The sequence below is a fragment of the Peromyscus maniculatus genome, chromosome 3, assembly GCF_049852395.1.
Source record: "Peromyscus maniculatus bairdii isolate BWxNUB_F1_BW_parent chromosome 3, HU_Pman_BW_mat_3.1, whole genome shotgun sequence".
Classification (NCBI taxonomy): Eukaryota; Metazoa; Chordata; class Mammalia; order Rodentia; family Cricetidae; genus Peromyscus; species Peromyscus maniculatus.
In genome coordinates, this window is record NC_134854.1 from 54,185,268 (window position 1) to 54,211,637 (window position 26,370).

General features: G+C 43.6%; 1 protein-coding gene across 5 annotated transcripts in view; it reads left to right on the top strand.

Annotated features, from left to right (window-relative positions):
* Dgki (diacylglycerol kinase iota) overlaps nt 1–26,370 on the top strand; it is a 452,147-nt gene that overhangs the window by 228,276 nt on the left and 197,501 nt on the right. For 3 of the 5 annotated variants that reach the window (XM_015989976.3, XM_015989977.3, XM_076566517.1), the window contains exons 9-12: nt 1,982–2,056; nt 2,570–2,668; nt 11,572–11,654; nt 13,670–13,730. In XM_015989976.3, the coding sequence (XP_015845462.1) occupies nt 1,982–2,056; nt 2,570–2,668; nt 11,572–11,654; nt 13,670–13,730 (318 nt within the window). The remainder of the gene's footprint in view (nt 1–1,981; nt 2,057–2,569; nt 2,669–11,571; nt 11,655–13,669; nt 13,731–26,370) is intronic. The other 2 variants (XM_042273058.2, XM_076566518.1) reach the window with 1 other exon arrangement.

Here is a 26,370-nt window from a genome sequence, read left to right on the forward strand (position 1 = left end):
GCTCATGGTCCTCCTGGTGATCTACTTCACTGGGGTCTCTTTAATGCCACTTTTCAGTTACAAACCCACATTTTCAGCATCATACATGATAGTATCACTTGGGAAGCTTTTAATCTTTGCTTTGGCTTCACTTCAAACAAATTAATACAGGGTCTAGAGCTGAACATTATAAAAAGCTATCTGAGTAAGGCCAGTATGTAATGCTGGTTGAGGAATGCTTGGAGCGTCATTTGATGGCACCCAGTGGAAGCTTCTCCTGCGGTCTCAGCTCTTCCAGGCTCCAGATCATCCCTTCTACATAAATGAAATTTATTGAAATATGGCATTGGCCATTAAAATGAAAAAGAGACAGGAATATGATAAAAAGTCCCTTTAGCCTAGGAATTTAGAAACCAAGAGATCTGTATGCAGGCAAAGTGTAGTCAACAATGAATAGTGAAGAAAGCTCTGGAGTCAGGAGCACCCAGTTTCACGAATCTCTTTTCTGGAGAGTCTCTGAGAACCTGAAGACCTTTTCCTTTGATGGAAGAAGAAAACCTGGGGATGCATGGTGGTCCTTCAAAAATTTCTCCAGCCTTGGTGAACATGGGCTACACATCATTTTGCTTGTTTGCTTTCCTTCTTTCTTTCCTCCCTTCCGCCCCTCCCTCCCTCCCCCCTCCCTCTTTCTCTCTCTCTCTCTCTCTCTCTCTCTCTCTCTCTCTCTCTCTCTCTCTCTCTTCCTTCTTCCTTCCTTCCTTCTTTCTTTCTCTCTTTCTTTCTTTTTTCTTCTTTATCTCAGCAAATGTGAAATAAATACTAGCTCTCATTTGGATCTTGTTGAATTTGATGCATTAATTTCTGTGTTCTAGACTAATGTTTAGTTTTGAATTGCTAAGAAGAAAATACTTGCCAATTAGCTATTTGAATTTCTTCAAGCTAGTTTGAAAACTATTAACTGCTCAAATAATGTAAGTGTGTATTCTAATGTCAACTTCTAAGTTAAGAATTCTGCATTTCAGGCTCTCAACACTTGGTCAAACATCTATTATATGGTCAGTACTATCTTACATTTGTGAAGATACAGTCTAATAGATATTGAGTCCACTAGTTAAATCTGATTTATGTTTGGTTTTTAACCAGTAAGTGTGATTATCCTGTAAGAGTTCCTCCTCCAAGTATTTAGAGAAAATATTTAGAGAAAATGGTTCATAATATTAAGAGAATTGTGGTTCATAAACTCTCTAGAAAGAGAAACTAAAATTAAGGGTTATATGTCAACAACTTGGAGTTACTTCCATAAAAATGTTCAAAGCTACTTAGTGAAGAGAAGACATTTAAATTAATGGATCTTCAGACAGACAAAGAAAGAGTAATGCTCACCACTGTGCTATTATATCATAATAAGGTATCTTCTAAGCATTCAAAATATTATGCATCAAGCATTTAAAATACTATATATCAGTGTTGATAAGATAGTTGGATTGTGAAGTTCTACTGGGATCAAGTGTTATTTTATAATTATTACTAAAGCAGATCATAAAAAGTAAAGAAGGAAAAAGGGAAAAAATAAAAAGAAAAACATAAAAAAATGGCCTCCTTTTTTACATTTCCACATAGGTGATCTCCATACCAGGAGATGAACTTGAACTTGGTTGGGCGGGAGACGGACCTGGTTGGGCGGGAGACTGGAGCCCCTCAGAGAATTTGGGATTCTTCCATTTTTACTGGGAGGGTTGGCAGGTATACCATGTGTTGTTATGTGAGTCCATAAGAGCCCCCGCGGCTCTAACTCCCTGCCTCCATGTGGCGGGGAGTCAGTTGCTCACTCTGGAGCACTGGTTTCTGTCTGTGGCTTACCCATGAGCAGTGGCTTGGAAGTGTCAAAGCATGAGAAGCATGCAGTCAACAGCATGCGCTGCTGTCCTCTTCTACATGGTTGTGCGTGGAAGCGCTGGGGCTGCCTGCCTCTGAGTTTAGCTGCTCGCTTCTTTCCCCACAGAACTCCCTGAAGGCTTCCAGTCGGAAGAAGAAAAGAACAAGCTTTAAAAGGAAAGCCAGTAAAAGAGGAACTGAGGTAAGTCTTTCAGAGAGGTGTGTTAGACATTCACCTTCCTCAGCAGAGCCTTCTTAGCCCTGAGGATCTGGGCCACACTCACTCTTGTGATGCGCCTTCTACACTCCCTTTGTCCTTCAGTCCATTCTACTCGCATTGGAATCCTTCCTGTGCCAGATCTACCAACCTATCCATCAATTAGTCAAATCCGACCTGCTTTATCAGAGTCAGAGCATCTGCCCCTGCCTGGAACGTCTTCCCCAAAGTGACGGGGATGATAAAGATGACAGTGAGAACTGCCACTTCTAGAACTCCTAGGGTATGCAGAATAAAATGCAAAGCATAGCTCGGTTTTCTGGAGTAGATTACAGTGGGAGGTGCTTTCTCCCAGGTGACGTGTACACACCGCCATCTTCATGCCTTATGAAATAAGACTCAGGGTCCTAGGGGTCCACCGGGTTCACCCTTCCCTTACTTTGTGATTGCTTCCAAGCTGTGGGTATTGATCCTAATAGTGCTGCCTGCCTCTTCCAGCAGGAAAACAAAGGTCGTCCTTTTGTGATCAAGCCCATATCCTCTCCTCTCATGAAGCCTTTGCTTGTGTTTGTGAACCCAAAGAGTGGGGGCAACCAGGTGAGTCATTTTTCATGAGTTTAGCTTTGACTCTTTGATATGTCAAAGATACAATACCCAGTACGAAATAAAAGAGCATCCCAAGGGCACAGCATCTGAGGTGTGCCAGGACCAGGGGCAAAACTCCTAGAGTTCGCAGCCTGCCCTTCTTCCATACACAGCCAGACCAGACCGACATTTTCCTAAAGATATTCTAGAAGGATCCTTCCAGAATTTCTCTTAGTTAATAGGTTTCAGTGCAAAGCAAAAAAAAAAAAAAAAAAAAAAAAAAAAAGGTTTATTCATGTTCAGTGTGGCCACACCAAGGAAGAGGCGAGCAAATGGAAGGGTTGAGTGGCTCCTATGTCCATTTTCTGAAAGTTTTCATAATTAGGAATACATTTACCAACTTGTCTTTATTTCTTCCAATTATAATTTAACCTGACTCCCTTTTCCCTGTCCTCGGGGAAAAGAGCAACCAGAGTTCATTTGTCACAACAATTGTAAACAAGTACCTTAAGGCCAGAGAAATAATCTGTTTCTAAAGACTTCATTATTCCTTCTTCTCTCTGTCCGTTTCTTTCAGTGTAGCTTAATATTGACCCCATTTCAGAATACAAAGATACCCTTACAGACGTTAATGGCATTTCTACAGTAACCTTGCTTTGTAAGAACATGGCTTTCTCTATAATCTAGTCCTTTATCTTTTTATCCATTTCTCTTCTGCTCCCTGGGGCTTTTTACTAAGACTTCGCTGTGGGCTTTGATTTTTCTGTTATTTTCTTGGGAACTTGGATGTGAAAATACTTTTTTTTCCCTGATCATTAAGTCTACACTTTATACTTCAAGGCAAGACTCTTGGGAGGGTCACCATCAACAAATAGAGATGTGAGACTTTAATCACCCATATTAGAAAAGATGTCATGGCCTGCAAGCAGGGTTTTGACTGGATCCTCCAAGTGATGTCATTTTCAGATAATAGATGTTTCCCAGGATGAACTGACTACAGTGAGACTTGTCATATGAGAGCCTATGATTGAAAAGGATCCCCTGTCTCCTCCTCCTTCTTCAAGATTCCTGGTCACTTGCAATATTAAAAATCAATCTCAGTACCATGGAGAACAGATGTTATAACAAAGAAACAATTTATTTTCCATAACCTTCATTTTTGTGTCTGTTAGTGATGATGTCCTTCCTCTTCTAATGATGTGGCTCTACAGTAATCAGTAGAAAGGGACCACGTGATGAGTTTCTTAGGACTGATGTTCAGTTTGCCCTGAAACACACCCACTCAGGGGCTGGTCTCCTTGTAACCTAGCAAGGGTGAGTGGTGCAGTTGAGAATCAAGAAATGGAGCAAAGTAGATGCAATTAGTTTCATGGTTCGGGTGGTCTGAGCATCGTAAGCTAGTTAGCATCAGCTATATTTTATCAAGGCACTCCCTACATAAAGCATATCCTTTTGAGATAGGATCTCAAGTAGCCCAAGCTGGCTTTGAGCACACTGTATGGTCAAGAATGGCCTCAAACTTCCGGACCTCTCCCTCTCCCTCCTGAGTGCTGACATTATAGCATGTACCACCATGCCTGATTAATGCAATGCTGCTGAGCACAGCACCCAAGATTTCATGGATACTAGGCAAACACTCTACCACATGAGTTACATCCCCAGCCCTGAAGTGAATTCATTAACCATGCTAAGAACCCCCCTGCATTGGACACTCAGATGTTTTTTTCATTTTGCCTGCCTTCGTGAGGCCAGCAAGTCATTTAAGATATTCTTGTTCTAGTCTCTACAAATTAATAGTGATGGAGACTTCATACATTATCTAATGCTGTTTCCAGGTTCATTAAGTACTCACAGACCAAGGAGTCTTAAGTGAACTTGGAGGACATCTTTTTTGTTAAGGACATAAAAGGGACTATGGGGGGAAATAAGTCAGGTGTCATTTGTTGTGTGTTCCAAACTGGGTGAACCATACTGCAAGAGCTGTGGAATTCCAGAGGGAAACAGTGACTTTGGCATGATAAAGAAATAGTGTCTTGTAAGGAGCTGAACTAGGAGAGGGTGCTGTGTAGTTACAGGGAGGAAGGACTATGAGAGGAAAGTCCCCTTTCTTCCCAACCATGGGAAGTTTCTGATCATCCTTCAAGGCTCCCGAGTGCCTGTCTAAACCAGTTATCAAAATCAATCACCCTCTCCACTGTGTTCTAAGACCCTGGGATGCACCCACCTGTCATCTACGATAGTGGTAGTGTTCTCTGGGTGTGTGTTCTCTTAGAATGTAGGTGTCAGCAAACTGGGGGGCTACATCTTTCAATCCTGGATTTCTAGAGCATGGTACATAGTAAGCAAACAACTGTATAGTGAGAAATAAAAAAAAAAAAAAAACCAGAGTAGATGTGGGGCGGGAATTCTGCATTTCAATGACGCTGTGGTGAGTAGGCCATGCAGAAAAACTACAGGATATATGATACAGGATAAAGATTAGAACCAGCCCATGGAAAATGCTTTTAAAAATGGGTTTAAAGTGCTTTGCTTTTTAAAATCTTCTGGCTTATGAACAGAAAGTGACATGGCGAAGGTTAGTGTGCAGATACTCACTCGAGAGCCTGTTAAGGCTCAGGTGCCATCTCAGTAAGTCAGGGTGGCCCTGAGTTCCCTGGGTTGACCCCTATTTCTCCCATGTTCCAGATGCTGCCTCTGCCTTAGGGGACAGATCTCACTGCCTGACCGGGGCTTCCTGCTACAATACGTGGGGTAGGGTGTGGGCATATTCTGATTTTTGCAAATTAACAGTTAATGATTCAATTATTCCACTCATCTGATTGTAGGTAAAGAGCATTTCTGACTCATTTCCTCTCTGAAGTATAGGCTCCAAAACTTTTAAAACTTATATTAGTCTTTAGTAAATAACTAGATGATATTGCCATCTAGTGGCTAGAAAAAGAACTGTTTCTTCCCCTCCCCGCCCCTTGCTTCCTTAGGAATGGAAGAAAAATAACATCAACATTTTGAAGGACTATATTGGGCTAAACATACACCATGGCTGTTTCTGTTAAATGACACATTATTCCATCACCCTTCCTGTTAATCTTCACAATAGTTGTCTCTATTTTTTCCAGCACCATTAGGGTACACATGACCTGGTGTTTTGTAAAGGTTTAGACACTGGTTGTACTGTTGGTACCAAAAATATTCGAGGAGACAGGTACTGGGCTCAAGGACCAAAACATTAGCTTTGAATTACTCTTCCTGTGGGAGGGGGACTGGAGGTAGGGGACAGATTTACTCCAACACAGTCCCCTCCTCTGTGTAGGAAGTTGGGACACCCCACTCCTACACCATTCCTCTCCCCATTTACTGAGTTCAGTGCCTCTTTTTGTATTATTTAATATGGGTTCAAAGGTGCACAGATGTTAGCCACTAGAATAGATGATCTCCATAGTCCCGGGAGTTGAGGGGTTGAGATGCTGCTTGCACTATCCAATGTGTAGTTCCACGTCAGATGTGAGGTAGGAGCTTGATTCTCGGACCAGAGCTCTTGGGCTCCAGCTAAGCAGAAGGATGCGGACAAGGGGGTAGCTGCTGGTGGACAGGTTCATGCTGGCTGAGTCCATACCACTCCTCTGAACCAGTGTTCCCCCAGCAAAGCTGCTCTCCTAAGTCAGGAGTCAGTCACTCCAATATGGACATGGGGAACAGATAAAGAAAATGACTTCAAATGAGAATTCTGACTCCATAAACTGTCTCCACAATACTTGGATGCACAGTCTCAGTGAAATAGATTTTTGAAGTGCTGGCAATTTTTCAACTTGGAGATCAATAAAACTTTATCGTTTTCTACAAATTCAGGCTTCTGGGGGTCAGACTGGTTTGGAGAGAGCCAAGAGACAGTAATTAGATGAGGGGACACATCAAAATCCAGTCTCAAGATTGCCAGAGCAATTTCAACAGATGAGATGAAAACCACAAACACCACAGATTTGCTGAATGTCCCCTTTTTTATGTTACCCAATTCTTGTGAGCATACGCAGTGGGAAGTTAAGACACAAACCAACCCATCTGGTTCTTGGACAGTCTAAAGCATACCTGTCGGTAGCTGCAGTGGCTACAGGGAAAGGTGACAGTCTGGCTCTCCTCAGTAAAACATCGCAGTGACTGCTTCCCACAAAGCCAAGGCCAGACATTTTAGCACACAGGTGTAGCTAGAGTTTTCCTACCTTGTCCACAGTCAGGACAAATCTTTGTCACCCGCGAGTCCCACAGCCGCTCAGACCCAACCAAGTAAACACAGAGACTTATATTGCTTACAAACTGTATGGCTGTGGCAGGCTTCTTGCTAACTGTTCTTATAGCTTAAATTAATCCATTTCCATAAATCTATACCTTGCCATGCTGCTCGTGGCTTACCGGCATCTTTTCATGCTGCTTGTCAGGGTGGTGGCTCGCAGTGACTCCTTCTGCCTTCCTGATCTTTCTTTTCTCCTCTCTGTTAGTCCCGCCTATACTTCCTGCCTAGCCACGGCCAATCAGGTTTTATTTATTGACCAATCAGAGCAACTTGACATACAGACCATCCCACAGCACAGCCAAGTGCAGACCATCTCAGACACCTGCACTCAGGCCCGTGGTCCTAATCATCCTCTATGCGGACCTACTGGGTAAAGCCACGAGGAACCCAAGAACGAGCTCCCACAGGACATACAGAACATCCCACAGCACACAGGGCTTAGTCTATGGCTGGCTCCAGTTGCCTCATCTCGCACCACTTCCTGCCTCTTGCCTCCTAAGATGTTGTCAAATGTAGTTTTTCTGTGGCATGTCCTGTTCTTTTAAACCTCTAGTGACTTCACCCTGGACCTTCACCCTCCCTCTGCTCCTATGGAAAGAGACTGTTCTACTCAACTTTCATGACCAAACTCAAATGGTGCTCTTCGGATACCTTCGTCTGATCTGAACTTGGGTTTAGACACTATCTCCCCTGGGTGGCTGTGCTTCTCACTAGACAGCTATGGCACAGCATTTACTGGCTTCAGTGAATTAATATGTTTCATGTTGGTTTCCTTCCAGGAGAGGCTGTGCTCTTGAGTATAGGCCTGAACACAAAACAGAGGCTAAATCCACAATTGCTGATTAAGTGGTGGGTTCTTTGGGATTGTGTGCACTGGAAATAGTTATTCCTAAGCTCTTCTCCCCACTGATCCTTTTCCTCCAGCTTGCTTATTGTCTGGTCTTGTTTTTGTCTTGATTATCTACATCATGCCTACATGATATGAACTGGGGCTTAGTGATACTGTAGGATGCTTTTGCAGGATACCCCGGCAGTACTCTGGTGGAGAGCAGTATGCTTTGGACAGAGCTGTTCTGAATGGCTTCTCCATCCTGATCAGATTTTGCTTTATGAATATTGTGTAGATCTTTCTTGTGCAGCCCGGGGATCCCTGTTTGATTCAACTCTTCATTCTCCCACCTAAAGCTGCCACACATATACGAGTGGGTGGTGGGGCTGTGAATGCATCTTGTCCAAATCTGTAATAACCCACCTGCTTTCCAAGAAGCTGCATTTTCCCACAGCCAAATTGGGAAAGGATAAACATTCTTCAGCCCCCCCCCCCCCCCCCCCCCCCCGGCCCTTCAAGAGTACCCAATCACATCATAGGTAAAAAGCTCAGTGGTCCACAGGTTAGTATACCTGTGAGTTGAACTGGAATTTATGAGCACCGCTTTTTTTCCCCATTCAAGAAAACCAGACTCCTGCATAAAAAGCTGCAGGCACTGCATTCGGCATGCAGCAGGTGAGAGCTGTCATGTGCTTAGACTTGCTAGTGACAGTGGTGTAAGCGACTGAGTAGATTTCATCTCAGCCCTGAGAAAGATGCAAATTGCCCATTTTCAGCGAATCCTGTCTGTGTGATCGTTGGGTTCCATTTACTAAATGACCTCTGAGAAAGTAGCTTGTCCTAGCGCTGGAGGCGATCTGTGGATCTCATTTAAATGTGGGCGTGTCTAACCTCTTGTGAGCATCTAGCTTGTATGCCCTGTTCACTAGGATTGCTTCAAAGAAATGCTTTCATTGAAATTCTCGTCATTTCTCTTCATTTTGGAAATAAGATTCTTGTGTGTGTGTGTGTGTGTGTGTGTGTGTGTGTGTGTGTGTGTGTGAGAGAGAGAGAGAGAGAGAGAGAGAGAGAGAGAGAGAGAGAGAGAGAGAGAGAGACTGACCATGCCTGGTGTCCTTCTCAATCACGTCTCTTGGTCTTTCTTCAGTAGCAGGGTCTCAGACTGAACTGAGTTCACTGATTTGGCTGGCCTGGCTGGCCAGCAAGCTCCAGGAATATGCCTGTCTCCACCTCCCTGGTGTTGGGGGTCTAAGTGTGTGCCTGGCTTTTTAAGTGGGTGCTTGAGATTGAAACTCAGCTTCTTCATCCTTTCATAGCAAGTACTTCACTCATTCGCCTTCCTGCCTGACATTACTCTTTAACAGAAGTTAAGTCTATTCATGGGTGGAGGTAGCCAAGCATCATTGCGTAAGTTACTCCTGCTCAAGTCCAGGGATGCCAGTACGAGAGACTGATCCGAGAATAGATTCTTTGGGACATGGAAAGAACAACTTGCCAGGCTTTGTAGACATTCCTCTCTTGAAGGATGCATTGAGATAATTAGGTGTTCCAGTGAACACAGATTTAAAATGAGCAAAAGTGGAACAGCGCAGCCGATCAGATCTTTTATAGAAATTTTAGGCTAAGCAAAACAACCTCCCTCTGCTTTATATTTTCATTTCTTGAAAGCTGTTAATTATCTCACATTGTATGCGTAGTAGAAGAAGCTGAAATTGAGATGTGCACTCCACCGTAGCAGAGGTGGAAAGGCATAATTAACATCAGCCATTCATGCCGCTTTAGGAATCAGAAACAGAAAAATTGACTTTTCTATCCAGTTAGTGGGAGATGTTCTAGAAATTAGTTGGTCATTAAAGCAAGGCTTATGCTAGTTATTTAACATACAATCTGATCAAAGTAATCCTGAATGCACTTGGTAGCAAGGCCCAGCATGGAAAGAAAGAAAATGATGTCTGTGTTGCTGGTATGATGTCCCCAAATCCATATTTGTGTTCGGTAGGAAGCAAGTTATTTATCATTTGGTGAGGCTGAAGGAGGTGTTCTGATAATTAAGAATGGAATGTTGTTCCCCAAATTACAGCAAGCATGTGATAAGGCAGAACTTTTAGATTACAGCTTTGGGGGAATCTGAGGAACAAAAGAGCTGCATTAGCTCCTATACCAACAGTAGTCAGATAATTAGAAGCACAGGGTGACCCCACACCAGCATGTGTAATTGAACAAATGGATTAACAAAGGGTAAAGAAGAATGGGACCAGCATGTACTGAGGTCTCTTCTGTGCCACATGCTGGGCTAGATGCAGAACCATCAGTGAGTCAAATGATTCACATAATCACCCTGGAAGGGAGACCTCCCTTCTCATTTACATAACACACCTGTGCCAGATTCTGAGCGCTCTCCATCACACAGAACAGACGTGTTAGCTCTCACTCCATGTCGGAAGCTCTTCCCACACTGCCAGGGTAGTACTTCAACGCAGTGGATTAGACATGTGAACAGGAATCGTTTATGAAAAGATCAAGGCTCTACTAAGGAACAGCATTGCACTTGACAACCATAAAACGATCAAAATACTACTTGCTGGGGTTGATGGAAATGAATTATTCTGCTCAGTTTTTCAAGCTCTGTTGATACTGGTTAATTTAAAAAGGATTATTTGTTTTTTTTTTCTTCAGTATACTTTAAGAATCATTTAAACTACCTTTTGTCTGTCCCAGTGGTCATCTCTATGAATATCACAGTTTCTTAAACTGTTGCAGGTGACTGAGGAGGGTTAGGATTAAGCTGACACAGACATGTAGATCAGAAAGAGTCAAAATAGGCTATGATAGTATTAGCTGATGAGCTAGTCCACATCATTTAACATTAAACTTTATTGTTTAGATTATTATTGTCCACATATTATATGAATTATGGGTAATAGTAGCTAGTTATGAATTTATTAAAATAATTTTTTCTGTGAAGCTGAAGAATAAATGAAAGCATATATATTATATTTATAAAAGGTTCTACTTATATATATAAAACAAATTTTTTGATACAGGGTGTTACTGTATAATCCAAACTGGATTTGAATTCACAATCTTTGACTCTATATCTTAAATGTTAGGATTATGGGCCCAGGTCACCAAGCCAGGCACACATAAAATATATACACTTCCATTTCTTCTGCCTCAATGAGAAAAGTTATTTTAACAAAAGTAACTAATATTGTCTGTGTTTTGACACAGGCTAGCTACTTTCCTATCTGGGCTTTTGCTATTATGTTGTGATACCAAACTCTTAAATACTGTTTATTAAACACATATCACACGTTACTGGAATCGAGCCTTGGAGAAATGGGCACTCTCCACTCTATATCAAAGAGAACACATGGTCTAATGAAATTATCCAGATTGGACAACCATCTCACCTAGACATATACTCTGTGTGTATCTACAATCAAAGCTCACGATTTTAACTATGCTCCATATGGTTTATATCAAATGTTATTTAAAGGATTTGCTTAAGTGTGTGTGTGTGTGTGTGTGTGTGTGTGTGTGTGTGTGTGTGTGTGTGTGTGTCTGCCAAGGCCATAGGCATCAGATCCTCTTTGAGGGGCTTGAGTTACAGGCAGTTATGAGCTACCTATTGTGAGTTCTAGGGATGGAATGGAGCCCCTTTGCAAGAGCAGTAAGCTCTGTGCCATATCTCCAGACCCCTTAGTTAAGATTTAAGCGTGAATGATTGAGTTTTATTTTCTAATTCAGAAAATTTTGACTCTTATTTATTTATTTACTTATTTATTTATTCCTTTATAGGGAACCAAAGTCCTTCAGATGTTCATGTGGTACCTGAATCCACGGCAAGTCTTTGATCTTTCTCAGGAAGGGCCAAAAGATGCGTAAGTCTGGAAACCTCCCTCTGCCCATGGGCCTTCTGAATTTTAGGCAAGTGAGGACCCTAGGATTGGGGGGCCAAGGTTATTTATCATCTCATGGTCTGCTGAAGTTTTTCCTCTTCACCTCTTAATAACTTCCTTGCCTGTATTTTGCTTTGCTTGGAACCTTCTCATGCCCCACCCACCCACTGCCACTGCCTTTGTTTCCATCAAACCACCGTCCGATCAATTGTGGGGTCAGTGTTCGCTTCTCCAGTGCTTGCTGCGTGTGCGTGCGTGCGTGTGTGTGTGTGTGTGTGTGTGTGTGTGTGTGTGTGTGTGTGTGACTAAAGCTTATTCTCAGAAAGTCAGGGAGTGAAGAAGGAGGCCTTGCTCTTCTGTTCATGTCCAATCTTGGAGATACATTTTAGCAGAAATATAAGTTTATAACCAAGGGGTCAACATAAGTATGAATAAACATCTGATCTAGAGAGATTGTGTGTGTGTGTGTGTGTGTGTGTGTGTGTGTGTGTGTGTGTGTGTGTATGAATGCATCCAGAATGTTTAATGTGGGGGTAACGGAGAAAGGAGAAGAAAGAACAGAGGGGAGAAGGAAAGAGAGGGAAAGATGGATAGATAGGTAGATGGATGGATGGAGGGAGAGAGGGAGGGAGGAAAAAGAGGAAGGGAGAGAGGAAGGGCTTGAGAGAGGGGGAGGGAGGGAGGGCAGGAAGGGGTAGGAGGTATTGAGATAAACCACTTGTAGCTTTGGGTGCTACAGTTTAGTGGGACAAGCATTTTAATTTCTCTTCCACCCCCTCTCTGTATTTATGTGTTTGGTTAGAAGTGTTGAAGATGAGGTCTAGATGGACACGACCCCACATGGTGGGAATGAGCAGGGGTGTTGGCATTACTGTTTGCTTCCCTGTCCTAGACCCATTACATTGCTAAGATGGTTCTGATGATGCGAGGTGGCAGTTATTTCTGATAAACAGTGATGACAGAGTGAAAGACTTGTCAATATGAATGGTCTCTAGAAAATGGCATTCCTATACAAAATGGCTAAATTAAATATTTTAAACTTGTAAGGAAATAAGAATCATGGATAAGTTTCTATCATTCCCTGACTCTGCATTTCTTCTCCACCAAGGTCTGCTGTAAGACTTCTTTAATGTTTGTTAAAGAACTGCTTCTTTACTTTAAAGTAAAAATCTGCTTCCCTGGCTTGTGGTCATTTGGATTTTATATTTATTAAGATTTTTATATGACTTCAGGTATACCTTATGTAGATGTTTCATAGGGATCATAGCAGGACAAGAAATCTTCTCAGTAAAACCCACACTATTATATATAAGTAGATGGTGGTTTCCAGAGCAGAGTTGCCGACACCTGCCTTTGGCAGGAGGCTTCGCAAGACAGAATGACTATGTTTCTTGAGATCCAATCAGAAAGTTAAAATGATCTGACCCCCAGGCAGGCACATTCAAAGTAAAGACAAGCCCGTAGACTTACCCTACCTCAGGCTGTTGGGGAGGAAAGGCTGAGTGAGTGGGTAACTAAGGTACATCTTTAGGAAGGACAGTGGTGAGCCTTCTCCATCTTTCTGAAATTTTCCAGGATTAAGAGTGGAAAGTGTGGATTCAAAAGATAAGTCAGCCCAGGAAAAGCCAATCAAAATTAAATAAGGAGGAAACACATAAAGATTACTGATGATCAGTTAATTAGGTGTTTCTCTGAGAAAGGAGAAGGAAGAGTGATAGGAAATGGAAAAGAAGAAAGAAAGTAAAAAACTGAAGAGGAAGATAATGTGGATTGGCAGGATGGTGGAGAATCATGGAGGATGCTCCAGCTCCCATCCCAGTGCTGGTCATGCGACACCAGTGTCTGCTTCTCATCCAGTTGTGGTAGTCGGTTTGCCCTGGTCCTTTGGTTAATGGGTAGATTACAGTGTCCTTGGTGGGTAGTACCCATTCATTTTGCCCTGTGGTACCTCTCTGCAGAGAACAATGTGCTTACCTTGTCCTCCATTTCCTCTCCAGGCTGGAGTTGTACAGGAAGGTACCGAATCTGAGAATTCTGGCCTGTGGTGGGGATGGAACGGTAGGTCCTTGAAAGAGAATCTGTTCACTTCCTTACCCATCTATTTTCCTGACTGGGTTTCCTGTGGGAGATTTCTTTCTTCAGTCCATGTCTTTGCAGCACCCCCACATGAATTCCTGTCTGCTGAGAGTCATCACACCTAGAGCTGAGAAGGGCTTAGCTGCCCTCATGGGTGCACACTCAGCCTTCTCAGTCCTCGTGGGTGCACACTCAGCCTTCTCAGTCCTTGTGGATGCACACTCAGCCTTCTCAGTCCTTATGGGTGCACACTCAACCTTCTACAGTCCTCATGGGTGCACACTCAGCCTTCTCAGTCCTTGTGGGTGCACACTCAGCCTTCCACAGTCCTCATGGGTGCACACTCAGCCTTCCACAGTCCTCATGGGTGCACACTTAGCCTTCTCAGTCCTCGTGGGTACACACTCAGCCTTCTCAGTCCTCATGGGTGCACACTCAGCCTTTTCAGTCCTTGTGAGTGTACACTCTGCCTTCTCAGTCCTCATGGGTGCACACTCAGCCTTCTCAGTCCTCATGGGTGCACACTCAGCCTTCCACAGTCCTCATGGGTGCACACTCAGCCTTCTCAGTCCTCGTGGGTGCACACTCAGCCTTCTACAGTACTACACCGTTTTCTTTTGCAGAGTAAGGACGTTGTTTTCACTGGAATAAAGGTTTTCACAGATGGTTAAATCCTTTTTCAAACACATGCTGACATATTTCTATTTATTCTTTCATAGCTGTCGTTTATTAATCAAATTTGTTTTTAAACCAATACATAAAAGCAAAAATAATACCACCAGCCCTTTGTCATTGTTAGTCATTCTTGAGAGTAGTTTCTTACTAAAATAAAATGCTGCCTCATCGTGGGTTTGGTTAACTTTCCCCATAGAAATGTTTATTGCGATTGCCCCTTTTAAATTGGGTTGTGTTTCTGTGATTGAGGTTTTTAGTTCCTTGTTCAGTCTGGATATTAATCCTTTGTCAGATGTATAGTTTGTAAAACAAACAAACAAACGAATGAATAAACATAAAACATTGATAAACAAGACTCCCAGTTGTTGCTCCGTTTGTGCCTGATGCTGTCATAGACTGATAGTGATATGAAGGAATCCGAAGATTCCCTGTGCAAGCAGAATATGGGTCCTGGGGTCAAACTCAGGCCACCAGGCTTGTGTGTCAAGCACTTTACTCACCGAGACATTTACCAGGATCACCCTGCCCTTCCCTTGACTGCTTGTCTTATTTTTTTTATTTTTAATTTAACATTTAGCTTTTAATTTTTCTGTTAATTTTCAGAATTTCTGTTTGTTTGTTTGTTTGTTTGTTTCTTTTCTGTTTGCTTGTTTGTTTATGGTCCAATGAATGAGATGGCTCAGCAGGTAAAGGCACTTTCTGCCAAACCTGATGACCTGAGTTCAGTTCCTGGGACCCACATGGTAGGGGGAAGATATGACTCTCAAAAGTTGGCCTCCATCTTTCACATGCAAATCGTGGCACATGCAAGGAGCACACGTATTCATTCATATTCTCTCTCTTTCTCCCCCACTCCCTCCCCTTCATTCAGACTTTCTCACAAACTAAATAAATAAAAAATTAAAATTTTTTCATCTTTGTCAAGGTTCCCTCTGCTTTTACTTGAGTTTCCTCAAAACACCTCTTTAAATTCGCAATCTGAAACGTTGCTCACACCAATTACTAAGGTTACTCTCTCGTGCTTTATTTTCATGGTGGGTGAGGCTGTGATTTCCTGACAGCTCTTGGTGATGGTTGGTGATATCATCTGAGCATTGACGCTTTAGGCTCTTGTTCCAGGCTTTGCACCTTGCTTTTGCTTGTGCCTTTCTTTGGAGAAACTCTTCCCCCAGCCTCTGCAATGGCTTTTGCTATTTCAGTATTAGAGGATTGGTTCCTGCATTCACCATCAGTGCGTTGTCACAGTTCTAACACGAGAGGGCAGTCTAAGCCCATGTTTCATCCAATTCACCTGGTACATAGTTTAGCTTGAACCAAATTATAACCTAAAAAGAGTCAGCGACTCCCAAACCTTTCTGTAGATCTGGGCTTCACCTAAACACCTTATTCACAGCAACTTGCCTGTGCTCACAGAGAGACTGGTCAGGCCCTTGGCACTCATGCTGTAAAGCTTCTTTATACGATGAACCCACAGCTCCTCAAGATAGCCCTGAAGTAACACCAAGGTCCATGATGCTAGGAGTTGTGAATGGTTGACATAGACTTATGGCCTAAGACAACTAGAACCAGCTAAAGAAGTCTGATAGAGTGGGGCCGTGTGTCTCCATTGGCACCAAGGTAGGTAAGTCTAGAGGCCATTTTGCTACCACAGGCCTGGGATTGGAAGCTTTTAAATCTTTCTCAGTGTCACGGCTGGCACTGGGTTCTAAGACTTAGTGCTGGACTAACTAACTTATCATCAGCAACTGGAATCTTACTCCACACTATGCTGGTCAAGGTTGGAGTAGTGTTGGTTAAAGTAGTTTCTAATGGCAGTTTGGGTTGTACTTAAGTCCCCGAGCTCAAAGGGCCAGTTCAGTCTCAGGTGTGAGGCTCATACCACAGCCAGAAGGGATGTGGCCAGTATGAGTCTTTCACAGTGAGGCTCAAGGTAAGTGTTGCTGATGCAGGGCTAGGGCTCCATCCTTGAGCACTGGCTTGGGGATGGGCTGTGCTTAAATCTGAGGTCAGAGACTGTGCCTTGTCCACTAGGACTGACACTAAGCTGGGTCTCCCCAGAGTCTTACAGCCATAGGGATCTGTGAAATCTTGGGACATCTCAGACTAATTCTAAGGTTTAGTCTGCCCCTCTGGAGTACTGATATGTTTCAGATGGGGCATTATTGGTGACCTGTGACCTGGTTATGGGTCTTTTGATTTTTGCCAGGTGTTAGAACCCATTGTTGGAGGCTTAGTACTGAGCTCTAAGGCAAAGACCTGTGCTAGCTTTCATACCCCACCAACAGGTTGAGTCTGTCTCTGCTTCTGGCTGAGGTTGGAGAGCAGAGTAGTAGTGGAGGTGGCCATTTCCTCACTAGGGCAGACTAGCAGCTCACTTCCTGAGAACTGACCTACAGCAGGAGTTGGGGGCTCTTTCTCTTACATCTGGTTTCACTCTGGTGAGACTGATACTGGGTTTCAAGTCTATCTTAACTTCCTCCCCTCCTTCCAAGTGAGGCTAGCTTTCCCCTCAGCACTTGGAATTGACCCCTTCCTGTCTTCTTGAGCTGAGACCAGATACTGTGACATCTCACCAGAGCTGTTAGCTTCTGTGTGGACAGTGTGGTGTACCACAGCTTTTCAGACTGCGATATTGGTGACGAGATGATCCCTGGAGAATTTTACCCAGCCAATCTCTTGCCATATTGCTGTTCGCTCTTAAAAATTCATCACATTTAATAAGAAGAAATATGTAGTTTCTATTGAAATTCTGTGCTTTTTTTGTTGTTGTTGAAAGGAAAATGTAGAAACATTGGATTTTATTGTGTTGCCTCAGAGGTTAATTCATTTCATTGGCATTTATTATTTTTTATTTGCATGTGCATGCTCATGTATGTGCAGGTACACATGTAGAGGTCAGAGGCCAACCTCAGGCATCTTCCTCAGTTCCTCTCCACCTGTTCATCCTCCCCAACCCTTAAAGACAGAGCCTCTCACTGAACAGCATGCTGTTTTGGCTGGCTGGATGGCCAAGGAGCCCCAGGATCTTTCTGCCCCTCCATTCCCCACCCCAACGCAGAGATTGTAAAGGATGCGCCACCAACCACATCCTACATTTTACGGGAACTGGGGTTCCAACTGGGGTCCTCATACTGGTGCAGCAAGCATTGTACCCACTGAGCCACCTCCCCAGCACCTCATTGGTATTTATTCTTGAGGAAAGTGTAGAACTGGTCTAAATTCTATTCTTAGATGCCCATGTTTATCATGTCTCACTTATATCTCCACTTGGCCTCTGTCTTCATGTACTTAGCAAAGGTGAGGATAATCAGGGCGGTGTGTACCTTTCTTCTGGATTTAGAGTCTAATGTTTCAGAATCTAAGAATGATTTATGGGCCATCATTGGTTTTCTCTTCATCTCCCTTATTAGGATGTTTTATTCTTAAAGGTAGCAACTGAATCTCTTCCCATAGGCTGGGAGCCCTCCCAGGACACCACGCTGGATGCATAGTATACACTAGTGAATGAAACTGGAATAGAGTGTATCAGTGGTTCTTTTGGTCCATCAAGATGCTTGGTGGAATAGCTTAGTAGAGAAAATAGTGTTTGCCATTCGTCAAGATTTGCAATTATTAGCTTGTAAAATTCTTTATGTCTTGTAGCATGAAAGAAAAACACATGTGCTTTAAGTGTGTGTTCTGGTTCGTTTTCATCAACTTGACAGAAGCCAAGACATGTCTGGGAATAGGGAATTTTAATTAAGAACATGCTTACATCAGAATGGCCTGTAGGCAAGTCTGTGAGATATTGTCTTGATTAACGATTGATGTGGGAAGGCCCAGCCCACTATGGGCAGGGCCACTCCTGGATAGATGGTCCTAGGTTGTATAAGAAAGCAGGCCTCGCAAACCACAGGGAGTAAGCCAATAATCTACACTTCTTCTTGGGCTATGCATCAGTTACTGCCTCCAGGTTGCTGTCCTCTTTGAGTTCCTGTCATGGCTTCTTTAAACGATGGTCTGTGATTGACATATGTAAGCTAAATAAACCTTTCCTCCCCAAGTTGCTTTGGGTCATGGTGTCTTTCACAGCAATAGATAACAAAACCACCCTGTCTTATCCAAATTGTATTTTGTAATGGATTTCTTCCCACAATGCCTGTTAAAGCTGCAGTGGTTACAGGTTCTACAGAGATATGTTTAGGGATATGTTAGCGTAGGAGTGAAAAGGTTGTGGCCCCTTTTCTTTCTATTCTAAGGGTCACAGCTGATGTCCAGAAGAGATGACAAGCCAGCAGGGGAAATCGTGGTGAATTTATTTAATCCAAGTTTCATTGACATTAAGTCTGGGACTTAAAGATGCAGGGACGATGAATTGCTTTTCTGCTTAGATTTGATGAGGACTAATGGTTCTGGGCTGAAGGGGGATGCCCAGCAAGGATGCATGTTCAGATCCTTCTTGGACTCTGTAGCCTTTCTTCCTCCCAGGTGTGGGGCAGGAGCCCTGCTGCATGTGGCCCTTATGCTCTCCTGTCAGAAAGGCAGGGGGAGGTTAGAGTTGTATTTTGAAGCTCTATGGATTTAGGGAAAGCAGTTCTAGCTTACAAGCCACCTTGGAGAGGAGGGATTCTGACTTCTATGACTCACCATGGGGAAGAGCGAAGGTCAACAGACAGGAAAGTCAGAGCAAAATCTTTGCTTTCTGTGTCTTTCATTTGAAAGCACTCTACATGCCAGAGTGAGGCCAGGTGACCATTTTCTAAGTTCTGACACTAGAATAGAATTTTACCAGCTTCCTATATTAAGAATTATATCCGGATGACTCCTCTGGTGCTAGATACAGAATGTTCTTTGAGTGTCACCAACTTCCAGGTTGACTATGTTTAATGAAAGGTGAAATTCATTATGAGTTGGCTGCAGTTATCTTCCTTAACTTAGAATCTACTGATCTTCCTTTGTGACTCCCTGCTCTCCTCTCTTCTCCTTGAAGTGTCAGTGACAGCCAGATAGAACTGGAGGACATGTCTGGTGATGTGGACTCAAGTTCTTTATTAATTCAAATCCATATGCATAGCCTACTTATGATTCCTGAGCTTCAGCTCCTTACTGACTAGTGAGCCTCACATCCCAACCCCCCTACCCCATATCCCCCCTGCTGCCCCCCACCATCCTTCCCCTTTGTAGTTTCATATAAGAAGCACAGTGTCAGGTCATGTAGTACTGAACCGTTTTCCACAAATAGGTAAATGTTTTGAAGGATAGGATTTCAATGCTTACATGATAGGATGACAGCCAAGCCCAACCCTTCTGAGATAGTTATGGACCTTGAGCTAACCCTGAAGAAAACTGAAAAACAATAGAAGGAAAGTTAGAAGTTTGTTCCATCCAGGAAACAAGAGTTTCAAGTCACAGCCAGCTGCTAAATTTTATGAGGAGACTGAACAATTGACATTCATTGGAGACCAGGAAATAATGGTGTCTTCAAGAAAGCAATCTCAGAGGTTAAGAGCACTGACTGCTCTTCCAGAGGTCCTGAGTTCAATTCGAGCAACCACATGGTGGCTCACAACCATCTGTAATGAGATCTGGTGTCCTCTTCTGGCCTGCAGTCATACATGCTGTATACATAATAAATAAATCTTTTTAAAAAAAGAAAAGAAAACAATCTCAATAGGGCATTTGGAAACATAAACCAAACCAAAACCAAACCAAACAAACCCAAACCCAGAGTGATGGGTGGAACTCAGTCTTGTGGTGAGGAGCTGCTGCTAGCCGGATTAACCCCGGGCACTCAGTGTCCCGACCTTTCTGAGCTGCTGTCTCCTGCTCCCTCCACTGCTCTAGTGAGGTCTTTCCCGCCATCTTCTTGTCATACACAGCGCAGTTAATGGCTGCTACACAACACTGAGCATTTCATAATGTGCTGGGTTCCTTTACCTCTTAGGGACTTTGTCTGTGTTTTTAACTTTGGTTGTCTTGTTGTATCGCACAATACACAAATAATTTGTGCTTGGGGTCCATGGCCACTTGTGATGGTCATGTCTGAAAGGAAAGCAATACAGTTCCCCTCGGGTTGGAGCACCTCAGGGACTCATCACATTTATTAGCAATAACATCTGTGGTCCTATCACTGAGAATAAAACTTGAATTATCGACCTTAAATAAACTCAGTTTTACTTTATCTTTCCATGTTAAAATGGGGCATTTGTGAAGACATAGGAGATTTATGAAATGTTTATCATATGTAAACACCAGTTTGGAATGTGAAATTTTAAACATTGTTATGTGTATGAATGTTTTACCTGCATGTATGCCTGTACACCATGGTTCATGCCTGGTGATGGCTGAAGCCAAGGCATCAGCTCCCCTGGACCTGGGTTATGGATGGTTGTGAGCAGCTGTGTGGGTGCTAGGGACCAAACCCTGGTCCTCCAGAAGAGCAGCCAGTGTCCTTAATTGCTGAGCCCTCTCTCCAGCCTCTGGAATGTAGAGCTTTTTATTTTGCATGGAGGCAGAATTTATATAATGAGACAGCCTTGTGGGTCCATCCACTAGGGAAAATTGCAAGCTTTAAGCAAGTAGAGTCTAATTCTCCAGCATTCTTGGGTACATATTTGCCATGAGGTATGCACCTTCAGTTAGTGAGCACATCTGTCACTGGAGATGCTGTCAGGATTCTGCAGAGTGGTGACAAGGCTCAAGGAGGAATCACAGATGGGACATTGCTGGCTGCCGCTGCCGCTGCCATACTAACTAACCATGTCAAGTGTGCAACATGTTGTGTAATGTGAAATTTGTATTATTTTGGGAAAAGGTTTTCAAGCTGCAGTATCAGTTATTTTGATTGTATGATAATAAAACATAAAGGGAGAGAGAGTGATCTCTCCTCCCAAAATGCACTTGGGAGTAGATATGGGAGAGGCGGCTTTTCCACTATTTCTGTGATGCTGTAAATTTACAAAGAAGACCGTTGAGATCTCTAAGGTTCCTCTAAGCCAGAGGTACAGTAGCTCAGAACACTGCTGTGCAGGGGTATTATGGGTAAACCATATCTGTAGTTTGACTTTCTCTAGGAGGCATTTTAAGAGGAACATGAAAAAGGATTGGCAAATTTTGTTTCATATTTCATTTAAGATTGATAGAAAACACCCCAACATGCAAGGTGTGAACGTACTGTGACCTATTTTATGTGCTGTTTTCAGTGTCTTTGAAATCTGACTGGTACTGCAGATAGGCAACCCATCCAGTTTGGATCTGCCATTCAGTGGCCAGTGGCTTTGTCTTTGGATAGTTCAGTCGTGGTCTCCTTGAACTGGTTTGCCTAAGTCAGAGGTGCATAAGTATGTGTCAGAGGTTATAGTTCCCTCTTTGATCCCTAGGCTGAGATAAAACTCAGATAACTCAAGAGTATTCTGAAACTTTCATGCTTAGAAACTAGAAATAATCACTATTCAGCCAAGTTGTATATACGTGTCTTTACTTTTGATTATACCACACTGCCCAGTGCCCTGGTTACTCGGCTTACATATGGAAGTGTACATGAACTCAGCTACTTCGGCCACAGGCACCCCAACTGTGGCTCCCTATACAATGACCTGTGAACTCTGCCCTTTCTGGCTCCCGACTTTGGGGAAGTAGGCAGGATCATCAGTTCAGCTTTAGTTATTCTAGAATCTTATTAAATATCTACAATTAGGTCGACATTTGCCATTCATTTCATACTTACTTCTTGTTCATTTTGCTTTCCTAGATCAAGAGTTGTAGGTGGCTCCTATTTCTGGGTGGGTGGGAGTACAGGGCAGAAATTATATAGACAAGACCGTGACAGGGCCTCTTTTCCCCCCTGGGCCTCTGTCTCTCTATTCCACCCTCACATGAGAAAACACGTGTCCTCAGCATGCATTCATCATGTTAGGGAGTGGATGGATGTCCTAAATCTATACTTTGTTTCGTCTTGATTTTTTTCCTGGTTTAATTTTAATCAAATTTCTTTAGACTTCGTGGTAAGCTATGAAGTTCATAAATTAAAAGTTAAGCATATAAAATATTAAAAGAAAAATGATAGTTTAGCTCTCCCTTGGCCTTCCTGGGTGACTGGTTTTAGGACCCCTTATAGATAACCATTTGCCTGAAGCACAGTCCTTCATGCAAAATGCTGTAACGTTTGTGTGGAACCTACACATATTTGTGTATACATGTCCAATCATGTCTAGGCTATGCATAACCCCTTATGCCATGTAAATAGCTGCAGTTTTAGGGAACAATGACAAGAAAACTTGTCCCTGCAGTATAGATATGAATGTTTGCTTGAAAACTTTAGTCCACAGTGTTTTAACTCCTGAATACAGAACCTTCAGAATCTAGGGTCTCGATACAGAGGGTTAAGGCTGACTGTGTACCTGTCAGAGTCCATTGTCATGCCTTGCTTTTCTTTGAGAGTAGAGGAATGTTGCTGTCATTCTCCCTTGATCTCCCAATACATGTGTCCTTCATTCTTTTCTGCTGCATACCAGGCAGTCACCGCACGCCTGTTCCATTAGAGGAAAATGTCAGTTCGCTGTCATCCACACTCCGCGGTCCCATCTAATGTCAGAGCACCGTGGAAGGCAGAGATTACTTGGTGTCCTTCTGTGACAGCTAGAGCTGAGCGCAGGCAGGTGGTGGCAGCATTGGCCAGCTGCTGCTGCAGTGCCGTGCCTGTTCAGGCATGAGGCGAGGCAGGGGGACCTGGTGTTCTCAATCTGTCAGTCCTGCTGCTCCTAATGAAGGAAGGGCAGGACTCTGTAAACTGGAAATGTTTGGGCTCAATCAGGATGACTTTCTGGGGAAAATATATTAAGTGCTGTGTGTTGTGCTGAATTAAATAATGAATTGGAAGAGGGCTTGCTAGTGGGCTGGTGCAGATAATTTGGGGTACATTAAAGCCCAATAAAATGGGGAACCTATCTGAAAGCTGGTAGTCTTTGGGATCACGGCAACAGTAGGCCTCTGATTACAACCAGGGAGGCCCCCCCCCACCCCGATATTGGTGAAATTATTAAGGCCACTCCATGTAGTTAAAAGGGAGGTTTATTTTGTGGGGTAACTTACAAATGAAGGGATAGTTAGCAGGGTCTGGAAAAGGTGTGGCACAGTCCGGAGGTATTCTCTGTTGAACTCTGCTCAGTCTACCTCCAGCATCAAGGGTCCAGGAACCAAGACAAGAGAGCTGGCACATCTGGATCTCGGGTCTTCAGGGTCCTCCCTTGGCCCCACCTTGTAACCGTGACAGTTACTGAAGCCTCAATGGGGGTTGGAACTTCCAGATCAAAGCTGGAATGGCTACCTAATACATGCCTCCTCTCCCCAAAAAAGAGCTTTAGGGCCTGAAGATCTTTTATATAATTTGTTTTGCTTTCATCGGGACAAACACTTAGGGTGTTAACCATGATCCTTCATTTCTCCTGCCACTGTGGCATATTTGTGTCCATCTCTTTCTGATGACCCCTACTGTTGCCGGAAAGCTTGGCTTCTGGTGTTATTTTTAGCTTGCAAAAAAATAGACTTTGTGGTTTAAAGACAGGTGAGGGTGAGGCTGATTTTCAAGTTTGGGGCTCAACTTTCTTCGAGTAGAGTAGTGGGAAGATGGCGTTTGGCTTCTAGGAAATGACCTTCACTGGTGAAGGAAGAGGACGGGAATGAAAGTAGAGCTGGTGTAGCAGCCAATGTTAGTTCGCATTTCTTACTTGTGAGCCATGCTCAATGCAAAGTCTACATGTTAATGGAGAAAATGGCAGTCAAGCGCAGGCGCAGTGGCTTTCGGTTTTACAGACGAGAAAGTGCTAGGTGACTTGTCCATTCCAGTACCTACCGGAGCTTGGTTCAGTGCCAGTGTCTCATTCTGGTTCCTGTGCCCTCTGCCCCACTACTGTGCTGCCTTCTGGGCAACTGGATGTTGAATAGTAACAGCATACTTCTTGGAAAGGGGAAAAAAAACTATTTGGGACTGCACCAAGAGGAGATGCTGATTCACCTCAGCCAGAGGGCTGTCAGTCTTACAGTGGGTGTCCCTGAGAATAGCAAGACAATAAAAGTGTTGTAAGAGGTATATGATGCCATTCAGTGATAATGATAACAAGGAAATACAAGATGGGATGCTTGTAGTCAAGGAAAACTATTTGGTCAATGAAATAAGGAGATTGAAATATACACATGCACACCTGCACACAGGTGCATGCACACATGCATGTGGACACACACATACACACAGGCACATACGAGTGCATGCACATACATAACACATGCACATGCAGTTTGTGAAGGAAAAAGTCTTTGTGTGTGCAATTCTGAAGAATTATGCTTAGTCCTTTTGAGACGAAGGTATGAAATCCACAAGCCCCCGGGGCTCTGTGTGGAGCTGAGCGCAGACCAAGCAGAGCTCTTGGGAAACTCTTTTGAGAAAGCAGACAGCAGCTGAGCCTAAGAAGGCTTGATTGGCAACTGTTCTGCTCATCACAGGAAGTCGGGCGACACTTCTCAAAGTCATTTGTAACTTTGCAGTTGGTGGCTAATCCTCTTACTTTTCCATCCCTTTCGGTGTGAGTCTTCAGGTGATTTGGAGTTTTCTTTGGAGGCTCACGTTCAGAGGCAGGTGTTTGCTTTTTACTTCCTATCTCTGTTTAGTTTTCTTACAGAGCAGCTTAAGAGTTACCAGACAAGAGCAGTGTTTGCTGTAAGTGTGAAGGCTTCCGTGCTGGAAGACACCCCTGAGATACTGGGAGGTTGGCCTGTTTGCCAGACAGAGCCTTTCTAGGTTTCTACCAGACATAGCAAGCCACAGTTCTGCAGCCATAGCCTCAGGCAGTGGTCATCCCCACCCTGTCCCAACCATCCTTTCTCCTGTCAAGAGGGCACTGGTGCCAGTACAGCCTCCTACCAGCAGGGGGTGTGTTCGTCCCTCATTATTAGATGAGGGCAACCTGGATTCCTCCACTCCTTCTAAGACCTGGAGACAGGCTGCCCCAGACCTTTACCTCACCTTTGACACTTTGTGTTTTGTCGAAGGGCCAAGAAGATATGTCTTTCTCACCTCTTTGGTCTGTCATTGCTGTGTTCAGGGTAAAATCAGACGTTGTAAGGGTAAACTAGTGTAACTATTCCCAAAGGAAACAGAGACATTGACCAGCTGAAATAAGAACAATTTCTTACTTAAATCTAGAGATGGAAAAGACCATCTCTCAGTGAAGTTTTGGGGAAGCCTGTCTCCAGCCTGTTTTCTTCTCTGGATGAGTTGTTGAATTTGAATCTGAGTTCTACTGCATATCTACAGACCTGGTTTTTCTCTGTGCTGTTTGTGTCTGCCTTGAGCATTCTGAATGCTTGTGCCCTCTTTGGTGACTTCCACATGCTTTCTGAAGTTTCCTAGTGCTTTTAGCCCTCACTGTGTTTACAGTGCTTTTAGCGGTACCCAAACGATATCCAACACAGCTGTGAGAACCGGCTTAGCGCATGGAACACTGGACTGGGACTGTGTGCAAGAAGAGCTCAAGAAACCCAGGTCACAATCTAAGGGTGGTGTGCCTTTCTAGAAAGTGAACCTGTGTCCGGGCTTCCATGGTAGGTGGTGAGGCTTACATCCTGGGGAGGGGTCGCTGGAGGAGAAGGGATTTTAGACGAAGTTAAAGTTGGAACTATGCTTGCTCTGCCTTTGCATTTGCTGTGGAAAAATTCCGAGGTCTTTCTGGGTCTAGGTGAAAAATCTGCAGGTCATCTGGATTTGATTCAACAATCCCTCCCCCCTTTTCCGTTTTCTTTTTGTGAGGTAGGAGTTACTGTCACTCTGTTGCCAGGCTGGTCTTGAACTACTGGGTTCAAGCAATTCCCCTGCCTCAGGCTCCTGGGTAAATGGGGCTACGGACAAGTGCTACCATGCCTGACTGTGAGTCATCTGTTTCTGACTCTCTCTAGTTCCAGAGTTGCCAGAATCACA